Source organism: Hylobates moloch, unplaced genomic scaffold, assembly GCF_009828535.3.
Source record: "Hylobates moloch isolate HMO894 unplaced genomic scaffold, HMol_V3 SCAFFOLD_6, whole genome shotgun sequence".
Classification (NCBI taxonomy): Eukaryota; Metazoa; Chordata; class Mammalia; order Primates; family Hylobatidae; genus Hylobates; species Hylobates moloch.
Genome location: NW_026652281.1, coordinates 79,394,730 through 79,418,697, shown reverse-complemented (window position 1 = coordinate 79,418,697; position 23,968 = coordinate 79,394,730). Strand labels below are relative to the sequence as shown.

Here is a 23,968-nt window from a genome sequence, read left to right as displayed (position 1 = left end):
CCAAGGCTGAGGCTCCCAGCAGAAGCCAAGGAGGTGCCCAGCTTGAGGCCTGGAGGAAGACGAGACTTCAGAGAAGAAACCAGGAGAGACCAGGCACGGTGGCTCACGCCTGTAATCCCAGCACATTGGGAGGCTGAGGCGGGTGGATCACCTGAGGTCAGGAGTTTGAGACCAGCCTGGTCAACATGGCAAAACCCCATCTCTACTAAAAATATAAAAAAATTAGCCAAACATGGTGGCACACACCTGTAATTCCAGCTACTTGGGAGGCTGAGGCAGGAGAATTGCCTGAACCCAGGAGGTGGAAGTCGCAGTGAGCCAAGATCACACCACTGCATGCCAGCCTGGGCGACAGAGCGAGACTCCATCTCAACAACAACAACAACGAAAAGAAACCAGGAGAATTGGGAGCTGAGGATGGATGGAGGGGTTGGTTCAAGGTCAAGGCTGTGAAAAGCAGGAGGATGTTGGAAGCCCTTTATGCAATAGGACAGGCCTCTGTTGACCTAGAGGTGCTGGATGTGGCCAGGGAGGTGGTGTTCCGGGATAAGGATGGGGCTGTTACCTGGTCCACTCTCCTAACCAATGTTTGAGTCCAGTTCTGACTTCATGACTGGTGATACTCTAGTCCTGAGCACCTCTGCTGATGGAAACTCACCACATGCACCATTATTTGGAAGAGTCAACAAAAATGAGGAAACACATAAATGTCTACCAATGGGGGTATTGAATATTAGTTACTCTTTTATATACAGCTATAAGAAAAATACGGTGAGTGAGATCTAGGTGTACTCAAATGAAAAGTTTCTGGATAGGTAAAAAGTAAATCAGTTTCGAAAATATGTTTAATTTGAGTCTATTTGTGTAGAAAAAGTATTAATTCTGAAAAAATAAATACCAAACTGCTAACAATGTTGATCCCATTACATGGAGATGTGATTATAAGGGGACTTTTGCTGTCTCTAAGGTGTTGGAGATTTTTTTGTTTTTGAAACAAGCTTGTTTTATCAGGAAAATAGCCAAGATGTTTTTATTAAAAGACTTTTTTGGGCTGGGCATGGTGGTTCACGCCTGTAATCCCAGCACTTTGGGAGGCCAAGGTGGATGGATCACCTGAGGGCAGGAGTTCGAGACCAGCCTGGGCACCATGGTGAGACCCCCGTCTCTACTAAAAATACAAAATTAGCCAGGCGTGGTGGCACATGCCTGTGATCCCAGCTACTCAGGAGGCTGAGGCAGGAGAATTGCTTGAACCCAGGAGGAGGAGGTTGCAGTGAGCTGAGATCGCACCACTGCACTCCAGCCTGGACAACAGAGTGAGACTCCATCTAAAAAAAAAAAAAAAAAGACTTTAAAAAAAAGACATTATCCTTTTGTTGAACAGAAATTTGCCTTTCTATGGCATCAACACTCATTCCTTTGGTTTGGTGTCTAGGGCCACACAGGCCACAGGAGATGCTTATAAGCAGAAAAAGTTCAGAATATGTTCCCTGGGAAGTACAGGCCTAGTCCCTTGGTGCAGACGGTCCTTGTGTAGTATTATTCAATGCCTGATCTTTTTTACTTTTTGAGACAGGGTGTCACTCTGTTACCCAGGCTGAAGCACAGTGATGAGATCATGGCTCACCGTAGCCTCTGTCTCCTGGACTCAAGCGATCCTCCCACCTCAGCTTCCCAGGTAGCTGGGACCACAGGAACACATCACCATGCCCAGCTAGTATTTGTAGAGTCAGGTTTCACCATGTTGCCCAGGCTGGTCTCGAACTCTTGGGCTCAAGCAATCTGCCCACTGCAGCCTCCCAAAGCACTGAGATTATAGGCATGAGCCGCCACACCCAGCCTTGCCTGCCATTTTCTAACTAGGGAGCAAGCTTGTCTTCCCTACTAGGCTGGAAGTACTCTGAGGGCAGAGGTTATGAAATAGACATTTCTGTCCTCCACACAGCATCTGGTGCCAACAGAGAAGGTCCTCAGGAAGTTCCTGGTGAATGAGCGAATGAATGAATGATTGGTGATTATCAATATATGAGTATCTCTCTCCCTTCTACTAAGGACACTTTGGCATTGCTAGCTTGTCACTCTCACCTTCCCCTGTCTTCTCCTCCAGCTCAGGCTTCCTGGATGTGCAACTAGGAATAAGAGGTGATGGGAAGAGTCAGGGAACAGAGACAGGGCATTTGCTTTGGAAAGGATTGAGCCTTCCTTGCATGAGAGAAGAGGAGATAGCAGTGGAAAGACAGGGAGGGTGGGGAAAAGGGGAAATGCCACACCAAGGACACTGAAGAGAGTTCAGGGGAAGTGTTGAAAATGAGACAAAGACAGGGTGAGAGAGATTCTAGGACAGCTGCAAGACAAGTGAGAGAAAAGAGAGGGATGGAGGAAAGATGTCAAGCTGTGTGGATTGGAGCACCCACTGTGTGCTTTAGGAGAGACAATAATGATTGGGTTTTTTTTTTTTTTCTCAGACGGGGTCTCACTTGTTGCTTGGGCTGGAGTGCAGTGGTGTAATCACAGCTCACTGCAACCTTGATCTCCTGGGTTCAAGCAATCCTCCCACCTCAGCCAAGACTGTAGCTGAGACCAGAGGCACACATCACCACACCACATGTGCTGGCTTATTTTTTAATTTTCTCTAGAGATGGGGTTCTTGCTATATTGCCCAGGCTGGAGTGCAGTGGTATAATCATGGCTCACTGCAGCCTTGATCTCCTGGGCTCAACAATCCTCCTGCCTCAGCCCCCTGAGTAGCTGGGACTAGAAGCACACACCACCACTCCGGCATGCACTGGCTTCTTTTTTGATGTTTTCTAGAGATGAGGGTCTTGCTATGTTGCCTGGGCTGGTCTTGAACTCCTGACCTCAAGTGATCCTCCTGCCTCGGCCTCCCAAAATGCTAGGAAAACAGACATGAGCCACCATGCCTAGCCTGGAGTTGTTCTTACTTGAGAGGACTAGATTGTGTTTCTCCAATGTGATGCCCATTTGGACAGGACCATGTGGAACTCTGGAATTTACCTGGGTTACAAATGCATGTGTGCAAAGAGGGAACATGACCCCACCTGTTCTCGGGCCCAGCCATCAGTGGGACGCGGGTGAGGGTCTAAGTTTGGAGCTGTGTCAGAGGCCATGCACCTGCTTCCACTGTCCAGGTCCTCAACAGCCTCTGCTCCATGCTTCTCCTCTGCTGCCACCCCGCAGAGGCTGCTCTCTCTGGGACCACCGCAACCCTGAGATGACAGAGGAGAGAGAAACCACACTGAGAAGCTCTTGCAATTGTTGGTGGGGAAGACCACTGTGCCAGAATTTGGGAGACCGGGGCTTTGATAGTACGCAGAATTATCTTTAGCAAGTGTTTTATTGGGAGGCTGAGGTGGGCGGATCACCTGAGGTCAGGAGTTTGAGACCAGACTGGCCAACATGGTGAAACCCTGTCTCTAATAAAAATACAAAAATTAGCTGGGCGCAGTGGCAGGTGCCTGTAATCCCAGCTACTCGGGAGGCTGAGGCAGGAGAATCGCTTGAGCCTAGGAGGTGGAGGGTGCAGTGGGCCGAGACCATGCCACTGCACTCCAGCCTGGGCAACAGAGTGAGACTCCATGTCAAAAAAAAAAAAAGGATGTGTTTTAATGTAGTTAAGAAATGCTTCCCAGAGCCGAGCACAGTGGCTCATGCCTATAATCCCAGAGTTTTGGGAGGCAGACGCAGGAGGATCCCTTGAAGCCGGGAGTTTGAGATCAGCCTGGCCAACACGACAAGACCCCATCTCTATAGAAAAATTTAAAAATTAGCTGGATGTGGTAACACACACTTGTAGTCCCACCTACTTGGAAAGCTAAGGCGGGAGGATTGCTTAAGCCTAGGATGTTGGAGGCTGCAGCAAGCTCCGATTCTGCTACTGCACTCTAGCCTGGGCGACAGAGTGAGACCTTGTCTCTGCGGGGGCGGTGGGGAGGTGGGGGATGCTGCTTAGTGAATAATAGCCTGTTGCCCCCATCAGAAAATAAAGTTAGCAAAAAGAAGCCTCCAGAGTTAATTCCCTATATTCATTATGTAGGGATAATCACCGTTAACCTTTTGGTGTATATTCTGCCAAAATAATTTCCGTGCATTTCAATGTATAATTCTGAAAACAAATGAAACTGTAAATATCTTTTGATATATACCATTTGCACATAATTTATATTCCTCTTTTTGACAGAATGATGGGTTTGCCTCCCTATTCCGCCTCTAACTGATTAGTTGCATGGCACTGGGTTGGTCACATCACCTCCAAAATCCTCAGTTTCTTCATTAATAGAATGGGAATAATGATGCCCATCTCACAAGGTTGTGGTCAAAATCCCGCAGGGCAGCAAGTGAAAAGTTACTTTGCAAAATATTCTCCAGAGGGGGGAAGACTGCACTTTTTCAGGTTCTGGGTCTCTGCCCACTCATCCTTCTCTTTCCTACCTAGGATTTTGTTTTTGTTTTTTTTTTCTTTCCAGGATGGAGAAGAGGGACGGGAGCGAGGAGGACTTTCACTTAGACTGCCGCCACGAGAGATACCCTGCCCGTAAGTGGCCTGTTTGTGGGTACCTGCTACGACAGATTCGTGGGCTGCCAGAGGAGAAAGAATCCCTGGAGATGAGTCGGGCCAGCCCCCACCCCCCACTGCACCCTGCATTCTCCCACAATCACGTTACAGATGAGGAAACTGGAGTCTGGTGTCTCAGGGTAGCAAGCCCCTGCACGCAGCTCTCCCCACAGCCTTCCCAGTCGGGGTGGGATGCTAAGAAAGGAAGGAAGAAACTGGAGTTCCAGGCAGGCAGGGAAAACCCAGCTCAAGGCCAGGCCTGGGTTAGCCACTGGCCTGAGGGAGGACAGTCCTGGCTAGAAGGAGCTGAGGCAGGGAGGTGACCGTGGACAGGAGTCGTTTGAGCTGTGGATACTCTTGGCAGCTTAGAAGCATTCACTTCAAACACTTTGCTGTGGGGCACACTATGAGGCAGAATCTAGGGCACTGCTCAGAAAACAAATGTCAGGATCAGAAAGCAAAGCAGAGAAGAACCAAGGTAAGATTAAAGTTACAGTGGTCAGATCTTGGCTGAGCCTGCTGAATGCCCACCACGTGTTCCCCGCCCCATCCCACTCTGTACTAATGGCTTTTCATGCCTGATCTCATATCCTTGCTTACCCCCAGCCCCTACAGCTGGGATTGTTGCCTAGACTTTGTACATGAGGAAATTAAGGCTCAGAGAGGTGGAGTAACTTGCCCAAGGTCACATAGCTTAGCTAATCACTGGCAGAGTAGTCACAGCAGACACTGTCAGTGCCCAGGCCACCTCTCTCAGACCTTTAGGAAGCTCCAGTGGCATCTATCTGTATCTGCATCTCTGTGCCTGGAGGCTTCCCCACCTCCACCCATAGAAGGCTAGAGATGCCAGGGAAGTTGGTGTACACATACCCCAGCTCCCTCACCCTGGAGTGGGATCCCCCTGAGGCATGTGCTCTGCAGTTTCTCTGTAGGATAAAGAGTCAGTGATCATCAGGTTTAGTGGCTCTCCCCTCCCATTCCTGTCCCACTTTTCCTTTCTGCCCAATTTCCCTGTACCTTGTAAATATATCACTGGCACTCAAATTCTTATCTGTGGGTCTGCTGCTGGGGAATCCAAACTAAGAAGGCAGAGATTTAAACACAGGTCTGTCTGATTCCAAATCCTGTGATCCTAATAACTGAATGAGAAATGGCTCTGCTAGTGGGGAGGAGACAGTGGTGAACCAAGAAGCTTGGGAGAAGGCCTTGTTGGAGAAGAGGAGAGGGAAGAGAGCCCAATTTTGGCCTGTGAGGGACAGGAGATGGTGCTGAAATGAACTGTGGGCTCACACATCATGGTTTCATGTCTGTGCTAGCATGGAGGGCTTCCTGGAAGAGGGGATCATAAACCAGGGGATGGATGTGTTTGGAGAACTCCTGCTGCAGGGACAACATAGTGAAGAAATCATCAGAGAGGGGCTCAGGAAGCACACAGCAGGGATAGAGGTTGAGAATCCTGGTGCATTCCAGAATGTCCTCAGCTCCCTTATTTGGGAGTGAGCTTCCCCAGGCTCCCTGCAGAATAGGCAGGAAACCGTGGGTGGAAAGAGGCCTTGGGGCTTGTCTTAGGGGCATCTGGGGGCCTGGGTGGAGGTCCCTACCACTGGAAGAGTCAAGGTACTGTGGCCCAAAAAGCAAGCCCTGGAATTAAGAACGAGAGTTCTCAGGGTCAGAGGAAATGGCAAAACCCCTCCACCCCACCCCCAATCCCAGTGCCCACAGCCCTCCTCCCACCCGCAATCTCAGCCCCACAGCCGTTCCCCTGCCCCCAATCTCAGCCCCACAGCCCTCCGCCTGCCCCCAATCTCAGCCCCACTGCCCTCCCCCATGCCCCCAACCCCAGCTGCCACAGCCCTCCCCACGCTCCCTATCCCACTGCCCACAGACCTCCCTCGCATCCCCAATCTCAGCCCCACTGCCCTCCCCCCGGCTCCCAACCCCAGCTGCCACAGTCCTTCCCCCACCCCCAATCCCAGCCCCACTGCCCTCCCCCCACCCGCAAACTCAGCCCCACAGCCCTCCACCCACCCCCAGTCTCAGCCCCACTGCCCCCCACCCCAATCTCAGCCCCACAGCCCTCCTCCTGCTCCCAATCTCAGCCCCACTGCCCTCCCCCATGCCCCAACCCCAGCTGCCACAGCCCTCCCCCTGCCACAGCCCTCCCCCCACCCCCAATCCCAGTGCCCACAGCCCTCCCTCCCATCCCCAATCTCAGCCCCACTGCCCTCTCCCTGGCTCCCAACTCCAGCTGCCACAGCCCTCTCCCACCCCCAATCCCAGTCCTCACAGCCCCACCCTGGCACCCAATCCCAACCCCCACAGCGCTCCAGTGCCCCCAATCCCAGCCCCCCATAGCACTCCCCCAGCCTCCAATTCCAGCCCCCAAAGCCCTCTCCTGCCACCATTCCCAGTCCCTGCAGCCCTCCCCCTGTCCCCAATCCCAGTACATGCAGCCCTCCCCCGCCCCCAATCTCAGCCTCCACAGCCCTCCTCTCCACCCCCAATCCCAATCCCTGCAGCCCTCTCCCTACCCCCAATCTCAGCCCCCACATCCACCCCCTGCCCTGATGCCTAGTGCCCCCTCAAGCAGCATCTCCTTGTGAAAGAATCATCAAACCCATTCGATAAGTCAACAGTCTGGATGATTTCATCTTTCATTCCTTGGTGTTTATTGAGCATCTGCTGCAGGTCAACCCTGTGGGTGCTGGAGAGACAGCAGGGAGTCAGGCAAGACAATGGCCCCTGCCTCAGGGACTCACAGTCCGAGGGGGAGAGAGAATCATTCAATAAGTGAGTTCAAAAACAAACAAGGGAGGAAGATGTGGTGATAAGGAGGAAACAGGGCAGGGGCACTCCTTTAGAGTGAGCGCTCTGAGAAGCCACAGAGCTGGAACCTAAAGGGTGAGGAGTCAAATGAAGAGCTTTGCAGGCAGAGGGACCTGTGTGTCCAAGAGCTGGAAGGAGCCAGACAGTGCTTGTGGAATAGCCAGGAGACCAGGGTGGCTGAGGCAGGAAGGGCAGTGGGAGGGCAGGAGAGCTGGAGGGGCCGAGGGTGGCAGGAGGCAGGACAGGGACGGAGTTCACTATGCAGTGGAGGAGAAGTTGATTCTGCAGCAGGGAGCCCGGGGCATTTTAAGCAGGGAGAAGACATGTCCACATTATTGCTCTCTCTCTCTGTCCCTCCCTATTTCTCTCTATCTATCTATCTATCTATCTATCTATCTATCTATCTATCTATCTATCTATCATCTATCTATCTATCTATCTATCTATCTATCTATCTATCTATCTATCATCTATCTATCTATCTATATCTATCTATCATCTATCTATCATCTATCATCTATCTATCTATCTGTCATCTATCTATCTATCTATCATCTATCTATCATCTACCTATCTATATCTATCTATCCAACTAATCTATCTATTCATCCATCATCCATCTATTATTCATCTGTCAATCATCTATCCATCTATCAATCATCTCTCATCTATAAATCTTATCATCTAATCTATCCATCTATCATCTATCAGTCCTGTCATCTATCTACCTATTTATCTGTCATCTATCTACAGATCCTATCTATCCTATCTATCTACCATCTATCCATATATATGTATATATATATCTGCACTGTGGGAAAAGGAGCAGAGAAGAGCCAAACTCGAGGCCAGGAGACCATCTTGTGACCTACAATATGCACAAAATGTTTTGCTGTTGCAGTCGTTCTTGGGAGACATGATGGTGGTGGCCTGAACCGTAGTGTTGGAGATAAAAAAGTAGGTAGATCAAGGACCCTCTGCTGGTAGAATTTCCAGAGAGTCTTGGTTTGTTTCCCTGGAAGTCCCTTGAGATGAGGATATAACAGCAAGTGCTTTATTTTGATGATCGAACACCCAACTAGGAGTGCGGAAGAGAGATTAAGAAGGGAGACAAAGGCGACCAGTCAAAGGCATAGCGTCAAGCCAGCTGGGGGCTGGGGGCACCAGTGCAGAGCATATGTATCTGAGCCATCACCCCAGATAGGAAGGCGACTCTCCTGGGCCATTGTTCAAGGGCTGCTGCGAGGGGGGTCAGGTGCATGAGTTATCTGGAGGTAATGGCTCAGGGCACAGGCAGGGGGGCTTGGGGCTGGATGGAGAAAGCCCCCTTTGCACAGTTGGGGGTCAGCAGTGTGCACCACCATGGAGCTGGGGGGACAGCATCAGATAAGTGACTGATTTGAGTGAGGACTGGCGAGGAGAGGGACCTAGGATATGCACAGAATTTTTGCCCAAGCAGTCAGGGGCATGGAGTCCCTGACTGATGGAAGGATATGGGGAGGGGTCAGTTTGTGAAGGGCAATGTTGCTTTGTCTGTGTGGAGTTTGAGGGGCTCGTGAGGGCCTCCAGGAGGCAGCCAGATCAATGGAGTGGAGCTTAAAAGGGTGGCAGAGAGACAGGCAGGTGCAGTGGTGCATGCCTTAATCCCAGCTCTTTGAGAGGCCAAGGCAGGAGGAGCATTTGATGCCAGGAGGTCGAGACCAGCCTGGGCAACATAGCAAGACTCCATCTCAGAAAAAAAAAAAGTTAAAATTAGCTGGGCATGGTGGTGCAAGCCTGTATTCTCATCTACCCTATAGGCTGAAGTGGGAGGATTGATTGAGCCCAGGAGTTTGAGGCTGCAGTATAGTATGGGATGGTGGAAGCCCAGATACTGCAAAGATCATCCGGGGAGAATGTGTAGGGTAGGGAGAGACAATGACACAAAAGGGGCCTCACCTCCTGGGGGTTCAGGGAAGCCAGAGGCTAGTGGGGAAAGAGCTGTGGAAAACTGCCAGCTGCCCCCAGAGACTTTCCAAATCCTGGAAGAAAAGAGCCTGAGACCCCACAACTCCTGTGCGGCGTGTGCCTTTTATCAGGTAGCTGAGCATTAGCAGGGATGGCTGTCATTCCCCGGGGACAGCGGAGTTGCTGGGAACTCCCACATCAAACAGCGAGGAAGGAAGAGAGCCCCTCTGTGGTCAGAGATGAGGGAGGGGTTGGGGGAATGTGGGCTGGATGCTGGCATGCGTGAGAGATCCCATGACTTCAGGGATCCTGAAGCAGGCTGCTTTATTTATTCCGCAAATCATTACTGAAGAACCTCTCTGGCTCCTGGGAGCATGGAGACAAATAAGGCACGTTACTGGACCCTGTTGACTTCCAAGTCTTGTTGGGGAGACAGACCCAAGCCATTAGTGCACTGTGTGGCCAGAGCTTGAAAGGGGTCAATGCAGGGTGCGGGATAGCAGGGCATGGTGCCTCGTCCTACTCAGGATGACATGGGGTGCGAAAAAGGGAAGGCGGGAAGGGGGACTTAGCCAGGGTGATCCCCCTTGGCAGGACCTCCATGGCTATCATGATGATACCTGCGTTTGATCATGGAAACAGCCAGCAAGAAGAACTCAGTCCCCCAGATCTAATCATAATATCTCACCTTTGTACATGTTCTCAGGACTTTACACTTATTCACTCATTTAACCCTAAATACAGACCCATTTTACAGACAGGGAAACTGAGGCCCAGGGAGGTTAAGACCGTGGCTTACTCAATACACAGCTAGAAAGTAGCAAACCCAGGATTTGAACCCGGCCAGTCTGACCTCATCGCCCACACCCTGGAAAGCTAGGTAATGTCAGTCAACAGCTCCACTGGCTGGGCAGGGTACTGAGGATGTGGGGCGCCTCCAGACATGGCCTCGGTCCTCAGGGAGCTCATGGTCTAGAGAAGCAGCCGATCAAATGAGTATGGAAATGATGCCGTCTCAGAATGCGGCCTCTTAGCTGCTAGTGGGTTTTCAGCCAAGAAAATATTTTGGAAATGCCTGGATGAGTTTTGCAATATTTCTGCGGGAGCAGCTGCTCAGATCCTGCGATGGGCTGACTTGCCGGCAGGAGGAACGGGGGAGGAGGGATGTCAGGGAGCCGGCATTATTAAACACTTACTGTGTGCAGGTCTGTGCTAAGCACTTCGCTACCATCTCATATGATGGCTGATCCAGCCCTGAGAAGCGGGGATTCTTCTTACGGAGATAGAGAAACTACAGTGCTGTACGGCAAACCAGCTTTGCTGGGATCTCTGGTTCACTCGGCAATAAAACTCAGCTTGGCATTTAGATCTTGCTCCTTAACCTGGGAGAGAGGCCACTCCTTCTCAGTCTCCCAACCCCCTAGGCCCCTGACCTCATCTCCCTCTTCCCCATCTCCCATGCTGCCCCAGCCAACCTGACCTTCCTCTTTCTTGAACACGCAAAACTCATTCCCTTGGTAAGACCCTTGCGCTTGCTGTTCTCTCTGCCTGGATGCTCTCCCTCTAAATCATGGCGTGGCTGACTTCATCTCATCTTTAAGTCAGCTGAAAGGTCGCTTCCTCCGAGAAGCCTTCCCTGATCTGCACCAGATTCCCCAGTCATCCCCATATCACCGGGTTCTCTTTTCTTCATAGCATTTGTCCCTCTCTGAAATGATCTTTTATATTCACATGCTTGGTTTTCGTTTTGCTGCCTCTCTCCACCAAGTGCCATGAGAACAGGCGCCTTGTGTGTTTTGTTCCTGTGTATATCCCAAGAGTCTAAAATAGTGTGCGGCACATCATAGGTGCTTAATTGTTGGCTCTCAACCTCCACGTTTCTCCCACCACCTCCCATCTGAGAAGCCACTTTTATATTAGCAGTTACATGAACTTCCGGTTATCCTAACTGTCCCCAAATATGCTCTTCTGGGGGGTTACTGTGATATGGATTCGGCTGTAATTTTTTTTTCCCTGAGGAAGTTGCTTTTGAAACCTGCCTTTGGGGCTTTGTGGTGCCACCAGCCAGCTCAGGAGCACATCAGACGTGACATTTGATGGAGGCGATGTTGCCATATGGCCCAGGTGTCTGCATCTTCCTTTCAGGGGCGACTGAGCTTTGCAGTTGATTGCAGCTGTCAAGTTCAATGCCTGAGACAAGCTTTTGATTTTGCCAGGTGTATCTGTAAGGCTGGGCTCCACCAGAGGCTGTCGCATGCTGGGCGCTGAGGTGGCTTCTGGGAGCTCCATCTAGATGGGTCTCTGCCACTGCTGCTGCCCTCAAAATAGCAGAGGGAATTTCAAGAAAGAATTTTTCTGGACCCAGAGCAACTTGGCATTTTTATTAGATCAAAATAAAATCCAATAGAGTCCTGCTCGAGTTGCTTACTTTATTAAAATGGAAACAGACAGTATTTCTGAAATAAATATCAATGCCAATTTGCTGGGAGCACAGATGGCACACAGCTTGGAGACATCTGAGACCTCAGCATTGGGCGTCAAGAGATCCAAGCCAGCAGGAGCATCAGAGACACATGGAGGGCTCGTTAAAGGATGGACTGCAGGGCCCCACCCTCAGAATTTCTGATTCAGAAGGTCTGGCGGGGGACCCAGGGTTCCGCAGCTCTAAGTTCTCCACGATGCCGATGCTGCTGATCCACAGACCAAATTCAGAGTTGTCCTCAACCCTTGGCCAATACCTGTCCCTTTGAAGCTGTTGCCAGAAGCCAGTCTGCATTTTGTCGCTTGCTTGGGCTATTCAGCAACTTCTAGATGGAAATTGCTGCTTCTAGGGCCAATTCCTTTCCAATCCATCCTCCGAAGACATAAACTTGATCATGTCTTCCCCAGTCCTTCCTAGCTCTAAAACCTCCTATAACAGCAGCTCTAGTAACTGGCTCGGTGCCCACCCCCTTCACAAGTTCCCACGAGGCCTTCTCTCGCCTTCCCCTCCTGCATCATCATTTTTCTTTCCATCACTTGTTCCTCCCTGAGCCCTTCTTTGCTCACTTGCTTTTCTGGTTTTTTTTTTTTGTTTTTTTTTGTTTTTTTTTTTTGAGATAAGGTTGTGCTCTGTCACCCAGGCTGGGGTGCAGTGGTGTGATTATAGTTCACTGCAGCCTTGATATCCTGGGCTCAAGGGATCCTCCCACCTCAGCCTCCTAAGTAGCTGGGATTGCAGCACATGACATAGACGTGGGTAATTTTTTTTATGTTTCCAATTTTTTTTTGTAAAGATGGGGTCTTGCTATGTTGCTCAGGTTGGTCTCGAACTCCTGGCCTTGAGTAATAATCCTCCTGCCTTGGACTCCCAAAGTGATGAGATTACAGGCGTGAGCCGCCATGCCCAGTTAATTTTTTTTTTTTTTTTTTGGTAGATATGGGGTCTTGTCCAGGCTGGTCTCGAACTCCTGGCCTCCAGCAATCCTCCCGCTTCAGCCTCTCAAAGTGCTGGGATTACAGGCATGAGACACCACACCCGGCCTGCTCCCTTGTTTATGTCCAGCCTCTCCTCAGTGAAATGGAAATGTCACCAGCACAGGGACCTTGTTGCTGCATTCACTGTAACATCCCCAGGGCCTAGCACACAGTAGGTCACCAGTATGTTTCTGGTGCATGATTTAGCTCACTTAGTCCTCAGGAGCTGTGTGCTGTGAGTAGTATTTCTATTTTACAAGAGAAAATACTTGGGTTCTGAGAGGCAACGTCACTTGTCCTTTGGGAACAAGCTTGTGACCTTGGGGTCACAAGCCTGTCTGACTCCAAGCTAAAGCTATGACATGGTTCTTCTACTTTATGCCCACTTCTGTCCAAGGCAGTGGTACCACAACTGTGCCTAACGCTAAGAAACACTTGGGGCAGGTGTCAAAATAGACTGCCCTCAAGAGCCCAATTCCTCAGTGTGGGGCAGGCAAGGAATCTGTAGCTGAGAAATGTCATGATAAGGCAGAAACCCCTGGGGTGCATGGGGTTTAGGGGGCCCTGCTGGGCCTTCTACACCTGCCACCCAGCAACTTCTGCAGCTATGATGCTCCATGCCTTACCCCTTCATCCCCATGTGCTCTGCTTTCTGGCCATACCTGTCCACTTGCCTCCCTGAAACCACAATATTGCTAGGTTTTTCACACTTCCTGAAGAACCTCATCCGCCTGCCAAGGACCTATTTCACACCCTGTTCTTTCTGCATGAAATGCTGTGCCTCCTTCTTCCACTGGGCGGAAAACCAACCCTACCAGTGGAATTGGGAGCTTTTGCAAGGGCTTTCAAAGTCTAGCTCAACTGTCTGGGAACGGCCCCCAGCCCGCCCCCCCCCTCACTTCCTGGCAGAGGGGGACACGTTCGTCTCCACCTTTCCCTCTCCTGGTGTTTGTCTATGAGCCAAATTTTTATAATGGCTATGAGCCCAATCTTTGTGTTTTTAAATGTTTTAATTGTTATAGATCAAGGGGTACAGGTGCAGGTTTGTTACATGGATGTATTGCGTAATGCTCAGGTTGGGCTTCTGATGTATCTGTCACCTGAATAGTGAACAATGTACCCTGTAGGTAATTTTTCAACCCTTGCCCCACTCTCATCCTCCCCCTGTGGAGCCCCCAGTGTCTGTTATTTCCCTCTCTATGGCTGTATGTGCTTGTTGTTTAGCTCCTACTTACAAATGAGAACATGTGATACTTGATTTTTTGTTTCTGAGTTATTTCACTTAAGAGCTGGCCTCCAGCTCTATCCATGTTGCTACGGAAGACATGATTTCATTCTCTCTCTTTTTTTTTTTTTTTTGAGACGGAGTCTCGCTCTGTCGCCTAGGCTGGGGTGCAGTGGTGCAATCTCGGCTCACTGCAAGCTCCGCCTGCTGGGTTCACACCATTCTCCTGCCTCAGCCTCCCGAGTAGCTGGGACTACAGGCACCTGCCACCACACCCGGCTAATTTTTTGTATTTTTAGTAGAGATGGGGTTTCAGCGTGTTAGCCAGGATCGTCTCGATCTCCTGACCTCATGATCCGCCTGCCTCAGCCTCCCAAAGTGCTGGGATTACAGGCATGAGCCACCATGCCTGGCCTCTTTTTTTTTTTTTTTTTTTTTGAGATGGAGTTTTGCTCTTGCTGCTTAGGCTGGAGTGCAATGGTGCAATCTCGGCTCACTGCAATCTCTGCCTCTCAAGTTCAAACAATTCTCCTGCCTCAGCCTCCCAAGTAGCTGGAATTACAGGCACCTGCCACCACACCCAGCTAATTTATGTATTTTTAGTAGAGACAGGTTTTCACCATGTTGGCCAGACTGGTCTTGAACTCCTGACCTCAGGTGATCCACCTGCCTCAGCCTCCCAAAGTGCTGAGATCACAGGCATGGCCACTGCACCCTACAGATTTCATTGTTTTTTAATGGCTGCATAGTTTTAAATCTAATCATCTGTTGATGAGAGCCCAACCTTTGGAGTGAAGCTGGCTAGATTCAAGTCCCAGCAGTGAGGCCTTGAAAAAATGACTTTATCTGGACCTCAGTTTCCTCACCTGTAAAATGGGGATAATAATGGCACCTAACTTGTATTTTTGAGGGTTAAATGAGTCCATGGACAGGATGCACATTGAATGGTTCCTGGCACACAGCAGGAGTGGGAGGCATGTCTGGTCTTGTCATCTCTTCATATGTGTGCCTGTGAGCACCCGGAGGGAGGGCCGCATCTCACTCATGTCTGTAAACCCAGCAGCCAGTGTGGAGACTGACACACAATACATGCCCAATACAAGTCTAATAAAGGGCTGAGGAATCAGGGGCCCTGGGGAGAGGTGGCAGGTACAGTGGACTTTGTCTGATCCCAAGGGCGAGAAAGAGACAAAGAGAATGTTATGGCTCAGAAACGTGGAATCCCTGAGGATGACCCCAGTGAAGAGATAGATGGCCCCCATTCAATCTCCTAAAACAGCCTGCCCGAGGTAGACCAGAAGACACAAACTTCCCTCCATACGGGTCCGTCCCACTCATGCCTGCCCTTCCTCCTGAGCCTTCCACCGTTCACTCATTCTGCAGACACGTGCCTTCAACACTGTGCCTGGGACTGTGCTGATGCAGGGATGCAACTGTGAGGGAAAGCAGTGACACACGCCTCAAAGGCAAGATGAGGAGAAAACCAGTAAACAGATATTCCCATATATGATGACACCTCTGAAGCCCTCTCATGGTAGAGATTTGTGGACCTAGAAGGGCGATGAGAGTGTCACTAGCTGACAGGTTTCCAAAGCTTGATTTCTTAGCGCCATCCCTGATTCATTTTCCACCACTCTTCAAGTTTCCATTCTTTCTGGAGAGCAGAGGTCAAGGTTGGGCAGCCAGACAGTTGGCTTTGGGCGGACCTGCGAGTCCTATAGGGAGAGGCTTTCAGCACCTTGGACAGCGGCTGGGTGATTGGCCGGAAGGAACTTCCCTGTAAAGGGATGCAGCTGATCCATGCCAGGCTGGGCTACCGTGGGGTCAGGAGCACAAATACCTGCCACCTGTTACCCTCACTCTGCCAGCTGCAGAGAGACCTTGAGCAAGTCAGTTTCCCTCTAAGTGCCTCAGTTTCCCGATCTGTACATTTGTGGTGGCATTGACATTCCTGGTCTTGAAGGGCCCTCCCAACGCAATGAATCCATTTTGGAACAGTAGATGTGATTTAATTCAATTCAGCAATTACATCTGATCCCAGATCTTGGTGGCTTAGAGAGGGTTCAAGACAGTGATTCTTCACTGAGGGATGCGGGGGATAGGGCTGGAGGAGATCTGATGTTAAATATGTTCATGTTTTGATATCTGGATTTAAAAGGCAAGAGAAGTCACAGCTTTGGGGAACCACTGCTAACCTTGGGAGGTTCCCAGAAAATGGAAACCACAGTACCTGCTACCACCCTCTGAGTGGGGCATTGGACAAATCTTTTCCCAGCCATGGGCCTTGGTTTCCCCATTTGTGAAGAGAGGCTTTCAAACCCAACCCACTTCTAGTGCTCCCAGAACTGTGTTCTTTCCACTTCCATCTGTGTCTGAGATTGGATAGTGAAGGGCTTCTCTGCAGGGCGCCTGCTGGGCCTGCCGACTCCTTTGTAGCTTTCATTCATTTGCAGGCTCAGAGAGGTGAAGTTGCTTGTCAGAAGCCACACGGCTTAAAAAAAATTCACACAATTTGCAAGCAGTGGAGGCTGGGTTTGAACCTTTGGCTGTTAGACCGAAGTACAGTCTCCCCAGCCCCCTGCCATGCCTGAGCCTTCACCCAAAAGAGGAGAGTTTGAGCAAAAACCCTTTTCATACTGTACAGAAGCTCAGAGCAGGTAGAGCAGTTGCATCCCAAGTTGCATCCCAGGAATCACTCTCTCCCCTTCCTCCATGGTTTCTTCATTTGTTTAAAAAGAAAAAAAAGAGTCAGTTTGGGACTTGCTCTGTGCTGGGCCAGGGGCTGGGGTATCAGGGCTCCAAGATGAAGCAGACCCTGGCCCTGCTCATAAAGCTGTCTCCCATCCCCAGGTTCGCAGGGGAGCCCCACGCTGACCTGGCTATTACAACACAAAGTGACGAGTTCAGGGAGAGGGTTATGCAGGCTGCTGAAGGGCACAGGGAAAGGAGCAAAGCCTCCATTTTTCAAATACTGCCTGCTCTAGGAAGCATTCTACAGGGCCATGGAACGCTTCCCAGAGCAGGCAGCGTTTGAAAAAATCAGGGAGTCAATAGCCGGAGAAGAGCAGGGAAGGGCGCTCCCACCCAGGGGATCAGCCTATGCAAAGACATGGAACAGAATCATGGAACGAAGACACAGGCTGGGAACTGCCACTTGTGGGCTGAGTGCAGCCTGAGAGATGCTCTTTGGCCCACAGATTGTTGAAAATACATTCGAAACCTTAATTGTCATCATTTAAAAGCCAGGAGGTTTTGTTTCGAGATCCAGATGTTCAGTTTCTTTGAAAGTTTTGGGCTGGGCGCAGTGGCTCAAGCCTGTAATCCCAGCACTTTGGGAGGCCGAGGCGGGTGGAGCATGAGGTCAGGAGATCGAGACCATCCTGGCTAACACGGTGAAACCCCGTCTCTACTGAAAGTACAAAAAAATTAGCCGGGCGTGGTGGCGGGCACCTGTAGTCCTAGCTACTCGGGACGCTGAGGCAGGAGAATGGCATGAACCCGGGAAGCGGAGCTGGCAGTGAGCCGAGATCACACCACTGCACTCCAGCCTGGGCAACAGAGCGAGACTCCGTCTCAAAAAAAAAAAAAAAAGAAAGTTTTGAAGATCCAGCTGGGCATGGTGACACACACCTGTAATTCCAGGGCTTTGGGAGGCCGAGGCAGGAAAATCACCTGAGGTCAGGAGTTCAAGACCAGGCTGTGGAACATAGCGAGATCCCATCTCTACAAAAAATAAATAAATAATTAGTCAGGGATGGTGATGTGCACCTGCAGTCACAGCTACTCAGAAGACTGAGGCGAGAGGATTGTTTAAACCTAGGAGCTCAAGGCTGCAGTGAGCCGTGATGGCGCCACTGCGCTCTATCTTGGGTGACAGAGTGAGACCCCGTCTCAAAAAAAAAAAAAAAAAAAAAAACAGTTTAGGAAGATCTGAGCCCACATTCTCCACGGTAACAATTGGCACTGTCTCGACTCACCTCATTCATTTACATTGTCTGCTTGGGCCCTCAAGACATTTTGAGTTGAGATTCCCAATCTACAGCACAAGGCCTGGGAGAGAAGGGAAGTGGGTGGGGGTCCCTGGTGGGCTGCTGGGGTGTTCCCATCTTTACACACACACCTTAAATGGCTCTGAGCCCCAGGTGCCTCCTGGGTAGCCAGAGAAAGGGAGGAGGGCCCCAGTCCTCCGCATCTTGCCCTCTGCATCCAGGGAACAGACAGCCTGATTTTAACTCAGGGAAGGACAGGGATTGTGGCCTTTCCTTCTCCTTAAAAATACACTATCAATTTCTTTCTGTTCTAATGATCTCTCCATGGCTCTGCTTTTCAGCCACTGTACAAGCAGCTAAAATTATGCCTAAATGCTCACTTAGAAAAACAGTTGTACCTTTCCGTGCACCAAATATTTGCTTCTAGATTTAAAAAAAAAAAACAAAAAACCAAACACCTCTATCTTGGCAGCCAACACTTCCAAAGTATGCAAAGGTTTCCATGACTGAGGCCAAAACAAATGTGTTTTTCTGAAGCCAAATGATTCCAAAATGTTTGCAAAATGTTTCCCACCCCTTAATAAATATAGTAAAACTTGCAAAACACTAACATTAAAGAATATTAAAAGCAAAAAGAAAAAAAGTGAAAGCCAAAAAAATTACCCCCCACCCCAGCTATGGACACAACCATCTTCCTCTTTGACTCTTGTCTGGCAGCCTTGTTATTAGAAAGACTCTCCTGATAATGAGAGCTGCTTTGAGGATGGAGAAGGAGCAAGGAGCTCTCCATCCTTAGAGGCATGCAAGTGGGAGCTTGGCTTCACTAGGAATTCCCACCTCAATGGGCTTTCTGCAGAGAGCCTGTCTGACCCTAAAGTATGACGAGTATGTCTGAGAATCAGAGTAGAAAAATGAAATTGTAGGGATCACATTTTTTTAAATGCTGAAATTTGGAATCAGGAGGAAAGTAATTCAATCCAGCTCCATCATAGCTGTGACTTTCAAGCATCTACTAATCCTTACAGAGCCTCGGCTCCCTCATCTGTAAAATGGGCAGAACCTACCTCTGGAGCTGCACATGCCCAGGAACTGTTTGTTTTCTTCCTTCACTCCCAGCCCCACTCCACCACACCAACTCTCTCCCTTAGTTTTGCACCTTCCAGCTCCACCTCCACTGGTCCACAGGGGTGCATACATTCTGGGCTCAGTCATTGCTCCCCTGGGCTTGGGGTCTAATGGGGGTGATGCTGGCATAGAGTGCGCTGAGGATGGGTGCTCTGGGATGAGGGAGACCCCTGAATGCCAGGGGGAGGATGTCAGAGGGGGCTTCCTGGAGAGCCGAAACTCAAGCTGGGTCTTGATTTGATTTGGCAGGAGGTACAAGGACATTTTAGGCCACAGCATGAGATGGGAATGGTTCTGGTGCGCTAGAAAGACTTTGAAGAGACAGTTGAGGGATGACAAAGGAGTGATCTTCCAAAAATTGCCAAAAACACGAAGGAGTGAGAGTGGCAGAGGGGAAGAGCCTTTCCAGCCCTTCCCCTTGTCCAGTCCACTAAGCATGGTAGACAGTGGCAGGTGCCCCCTGCCTCAGTGCACAGAGAGTTTCTCAGAGTCAGCTTTGGGCACATGCATGTCCACACACACAGTTGCTGGGGTCCAGCAAGGACTTGGGGACCTAGGAGACATCTGCTCTTTTTCCCCTTCTAATATCCCTACACAACAGCTCCTGAACACATATAAGGCAAATAGGGTGCTCAAGGAGGCCTGCTTGGGGGCAGATGGCAAGGTGGGGAAACAGCTGCAGGATGACAGGATGGTGGTGGATGATGGCTGCACAAGTGAGTGGATTTTCTGAGGGATGGGTGGTGGAAGGGAAGGATGGAGGGAAAATGGGTGGGCAGATGGCAGGAGTGGGGGCATGGCTTTATGTGAGGTGGGTGAACGTGACTGCAGGGGGTGCTGTCGTGGCTGTCAGGTGGGCATGGGGTGGATATGGGGATGTTTTGGGTGTAGGCGGATGTGTACATGTAAAGGTGGGGTATTGGGTGGTAGGAGGATGGTTGAGTTACTGGGTGGTAGGAGGATGGCTGGGGGAGTGGTGCACCTGTTGGCAGGTGTGAGGTGCATGAGCGGGTTCTGGGCTGTGGGTTAGAGATGGTGTGAGCAGAGTCGTGGATACATTGGTGGCTTGATAAGTGGATGGCAGCAAATATTGGCAGATACATGACTAGGTCACAGGTGTGTTGGTGAACTGGTGGGTGACTGGGTGGCTGACAGGGGAGGGATGGGTGGAGAGCTGGCGGTGTTGGGGCATGGGTCGGTAGACAGATGGGATGATGGGCAGAAGGCTTAGTAAATGAGGGTGAGTGAGGGATGTGTGGGTGGGGGGCGGTGGGTAGACAGGATGTGGGTGGAGGAAGGTGGCTTTCAGCACTGACCGCCTTGTCTCCTGGCAGGACACCAGCCACACATGGCGGATTCCTGGCCCCGGAGCTCTGCACAGGAAGCACCAGAGCTGAACCGACAGTGCTGGGTCTTGGGGCACTGGGTGTGACCAAGACCTCAACCTGGCCCGCGGACCTCAGGCCATCGCTGGCACCAGCCCCTGCTGCAAGACCACCAGAGTGGTGCCCCCAGAACCCTGGCCTGTGTGCCGTGAACTCAGTCAGCCTGCGTGGGAGATGTCAGGCCTGACCTGCCCATCACTGCCTGGGTCCCAGGGCCTTGGAAATGGGGCCAGGGCAGGCCCAAGGGGATGCACAGGGCTGCACAGAGTGACTTTGGGACAGCAGCCCCGGACTCTTGCCATCATCACATGAGGAGCCCTGCTGGGCACAGCTGCGATGCCAGGAGACACATGGCCACTGGCCACTGAATGGCTGGCACCCACAAGCCAGCCAGGTGCCCAGAGGGGCAGAGCCCTATGGGGGGCAGAGAGTGGCTTCCTGAAGGAGGGGGCAGTGGCGCAGGCACCCCAGGGATGTCACACAGCAGGCACACAGCAGGGGCTCAATAAATGCTTGTTGAACTTGTTTTCTTGCGGTGTATGGAGGCCAGTTGCTCTCTGGGCTGTGGCTGCCCCGTCATTGCCCCACCCTATTACTCCTCAGGGAGGCTGAAGGTGACAGCAGAGACTGTGCAGAGGCCAGGGCCAGACACTGCAGGGTGGCAGGGAGGGAGCACAGAGCTTAGGCTGGACACAGGCTGGCAGGGCTGCCCTGGATTCCAGAGAGTGGGCAAGGCAGGGGCCAGGCAAGCAAGAGATGTGGGGCGAGCAAGAAGTGGGCCCCCAAACCCAAGCCCTAAGCAGGGAGGGTGAAGAAGCCACATTTCTCTTCAGAGCTCAGCGACATCACACCACCCTGACCCTGAGGAGCCTTTACCCTGTGCCTAGCACCACCTTTACAGAAAATCCCAGGGCTTAGATGCCTGGAGAAACAGATTCCTATTATAAAGAGGAGGGAAATTAGGGTCACAGAGATGAAGTAACTTGCCTGAGATTACAGAGCTAGCAAATGGCAGAGATGGGGTTTGAATCAGGACTCCTGACTCCAAGTTCAGTCATTTCCCAAGAGGCCTTATTCCTTCCCAGAAGAATTTCTAGAGCTTTCCCCCAAGTAGAATACATTCTTCTCCGTTATCCTTCCATCCTTCCATCCATCATCCATCACTCATCCAGCCATTATCCATTATCCATCCACCCATTCATCATTTGTCCCTCCATCTATCATTCGTCCATCTATTATCCACCCATTCATCATCTATCATCCATCCATCATTCATCATCCATCCATCATTCATAATTCATCTTTCCACTCATCCACCCATCATTCATTCCTCCATCCTTCCATCCATCCATCATCTATCCATTCATCCATCCATTTGCCATGCATCCACTCATTCATCAGCTATCCATCATCTATCCATCCATCCAGCATCCATTACTTATTCAGCTATTGTCCATTATCCATTCATCCATTTGTCATTCATCCCTCCATCATCATTCATCCATTATGCACCCACTCATCATCTATTATCCATCTATCGTTCGTCATCCATCCATCCTTCATCATCCATTCATCCATCCTTCATCCATCCATCCACCCATCCATCCATCCATCATCTATCCATCCATTATCTATCCATTCATCCATCCATTCATCATCCACCCTATCATTAGCTATCCATCATCCATCCATCCATCCATCCATCCATCCATCCATCCATCCATCATCTATCCATTCATTGTCTATCCTTTCATCCATCCATTCATCATCCATCCACCCATTCATTAGCTATTTATCCATTATCCATTCCTCCGTCTATCTGTCATCCATTCATCCCTTATCCATCCAACCATTATGCATTTCTTCATTTATCCATTATTTATCCTTCTATCCATCATCCATCATCTTTCCATCTATTATCTATCCATTCATCCATCTATCCATCATCCATCCATCCTTTATCCATCATTCATCAGCCATCATCCCTCCATCTATCCATTATCCATCATCCACTCATCCATTCATCCGTCCATCTGCCCATTATCCATCAACCATCCATCCATCCATTATCCATTTCTGCATTATCCATTTATTCTTTATCCATTTCTTCATCTATTCATCATCTATCCATCCATTATCCATACACCTATCACCCATCCATTCCTTCCTCTATCCATCATCCATCAATTATCCATCCATTCATCCATCCATCTATCCATCCATCTATCCATCATCTATTGATTACTTGTCATCCTTCCTTGTATCAGACTTCCATCCATCCTCCTTCCATGCGTCACCCATCCTCATTACTCAACCATCCAGCTGTGCATCCATCTATTCACTGATATAGTTCACTGTGCCCCTACTATGTGCCAAGCACTGTGGTAGGCACTTGAGGTAGGATGCTGGAGCATCCAGAGAGGGCATCTATTGTCACGAGCCTGGGTTCAGATTCCACCTTCTCCACTTGTGACCTTGGGCAAGTCACTTGACCTTTCTGTGCCTGTTTCCTCATCCATTAAATCCGGATAATCATTATACCTACCTCTTCAAGCTGTTGTGCAAATTAAATGAGGTAACATATTTGAAGTGTCTAGAACAGAGCCTGGCACATGTAAACAGTTTGTGGGTGTTTGCTAACAGGACAACAAGGGGAAATTGGGGCTGTGGGAGCTGTAGTCTAGGGAGGCTCCTTTGCGAAAATAATGTTTAAGCCAAGACATGAAGATTGTCTGGGCATCAGCCAGGCAAGAGTATAGCAGGGAAAGAAAGTACATTAGAGGACTTTAAAATAGTGCCGATGGCAGGTGTGGAGAGCAGGGAGGTCAGGAGGCAGTGGTGAGAAATTAGGCGTCAGAGGGCAGTGGAGCCAGGCCAGGAGGAACTGGAAACCTTCTTAGGGAGCTTAGAGTTTACCCTGGAGCAATGGGGAGTGGGCAGTGGGATGCTTTTAGCAGACTGGGATGCGCCTGGGTGTACATTTGAGGAAGATCACCGCAGCTATGGGCACAGAATAGATGTGGGAGACGCCTCTCCCTTCTTCATCCCTCTTATACTCAAGAAAGAGAAGAAAGTGGGCTGGCTTAGGAAAGTTGCCCTGGGGCGGGGACCATGCGGGCAGATTCAGGAACCAATTAGGAGGGAATAGACTGAGTGGGAGAAGAGGAAAGTTGGTGATGACTCTCAGATTACAGGGTCAGCTTGGGGGATAGGGAAGATGGAGACTTCGTGGTTCCGATGTCCTGAGTCTCAGGGGCTCAGGGGACAGCCAGCTGGAGGTTTGTGCTCATTCATTCACGCATTGATTCATCAAGCGAACAATTTGTTAATTCACTTTCCATTCATTCAGTAAATATTAATGACCTACTAGGTGGGGCTTAAGGCGGGGCTGGAAATGGGCCTGGGAGAGCAATTATGGTCCAGCTCTACTGAGGCCTTGAAT

General features: G+C 50.2%; 1 protein-coding gene across 2 annotated transcripts in view; it reads left to right on the top strand.

The window, feature by feature from the left end:
• The window catches only part of GSG1L (GSG1 like), a 270,500-nt gene extending 248,840 nt beyond the window's left edge, over positions 1-21,660 (top strand). For both annotated transcript variants that reach the window (XM_058440849.1, XM_032157186.2), the window contains 2 exons: positions 4,485-4,552; positions 20,476-21,660. In XM_058440849.1, the coding sequence (XP_058296832.1) occupies positions 4,485-4,552; positions 20,476-20,573 (166 nt within the window). In that variant the 3' untranslated portion in view covers positions 20,574-21,660. The remainder of the gene's footprint in view (positions 1-4,484; positions 4,553-20,475) is intronic.
• The last annotated feature ends 2,308 nt before the right edge of the window (positions 21,661-23,968 follow it).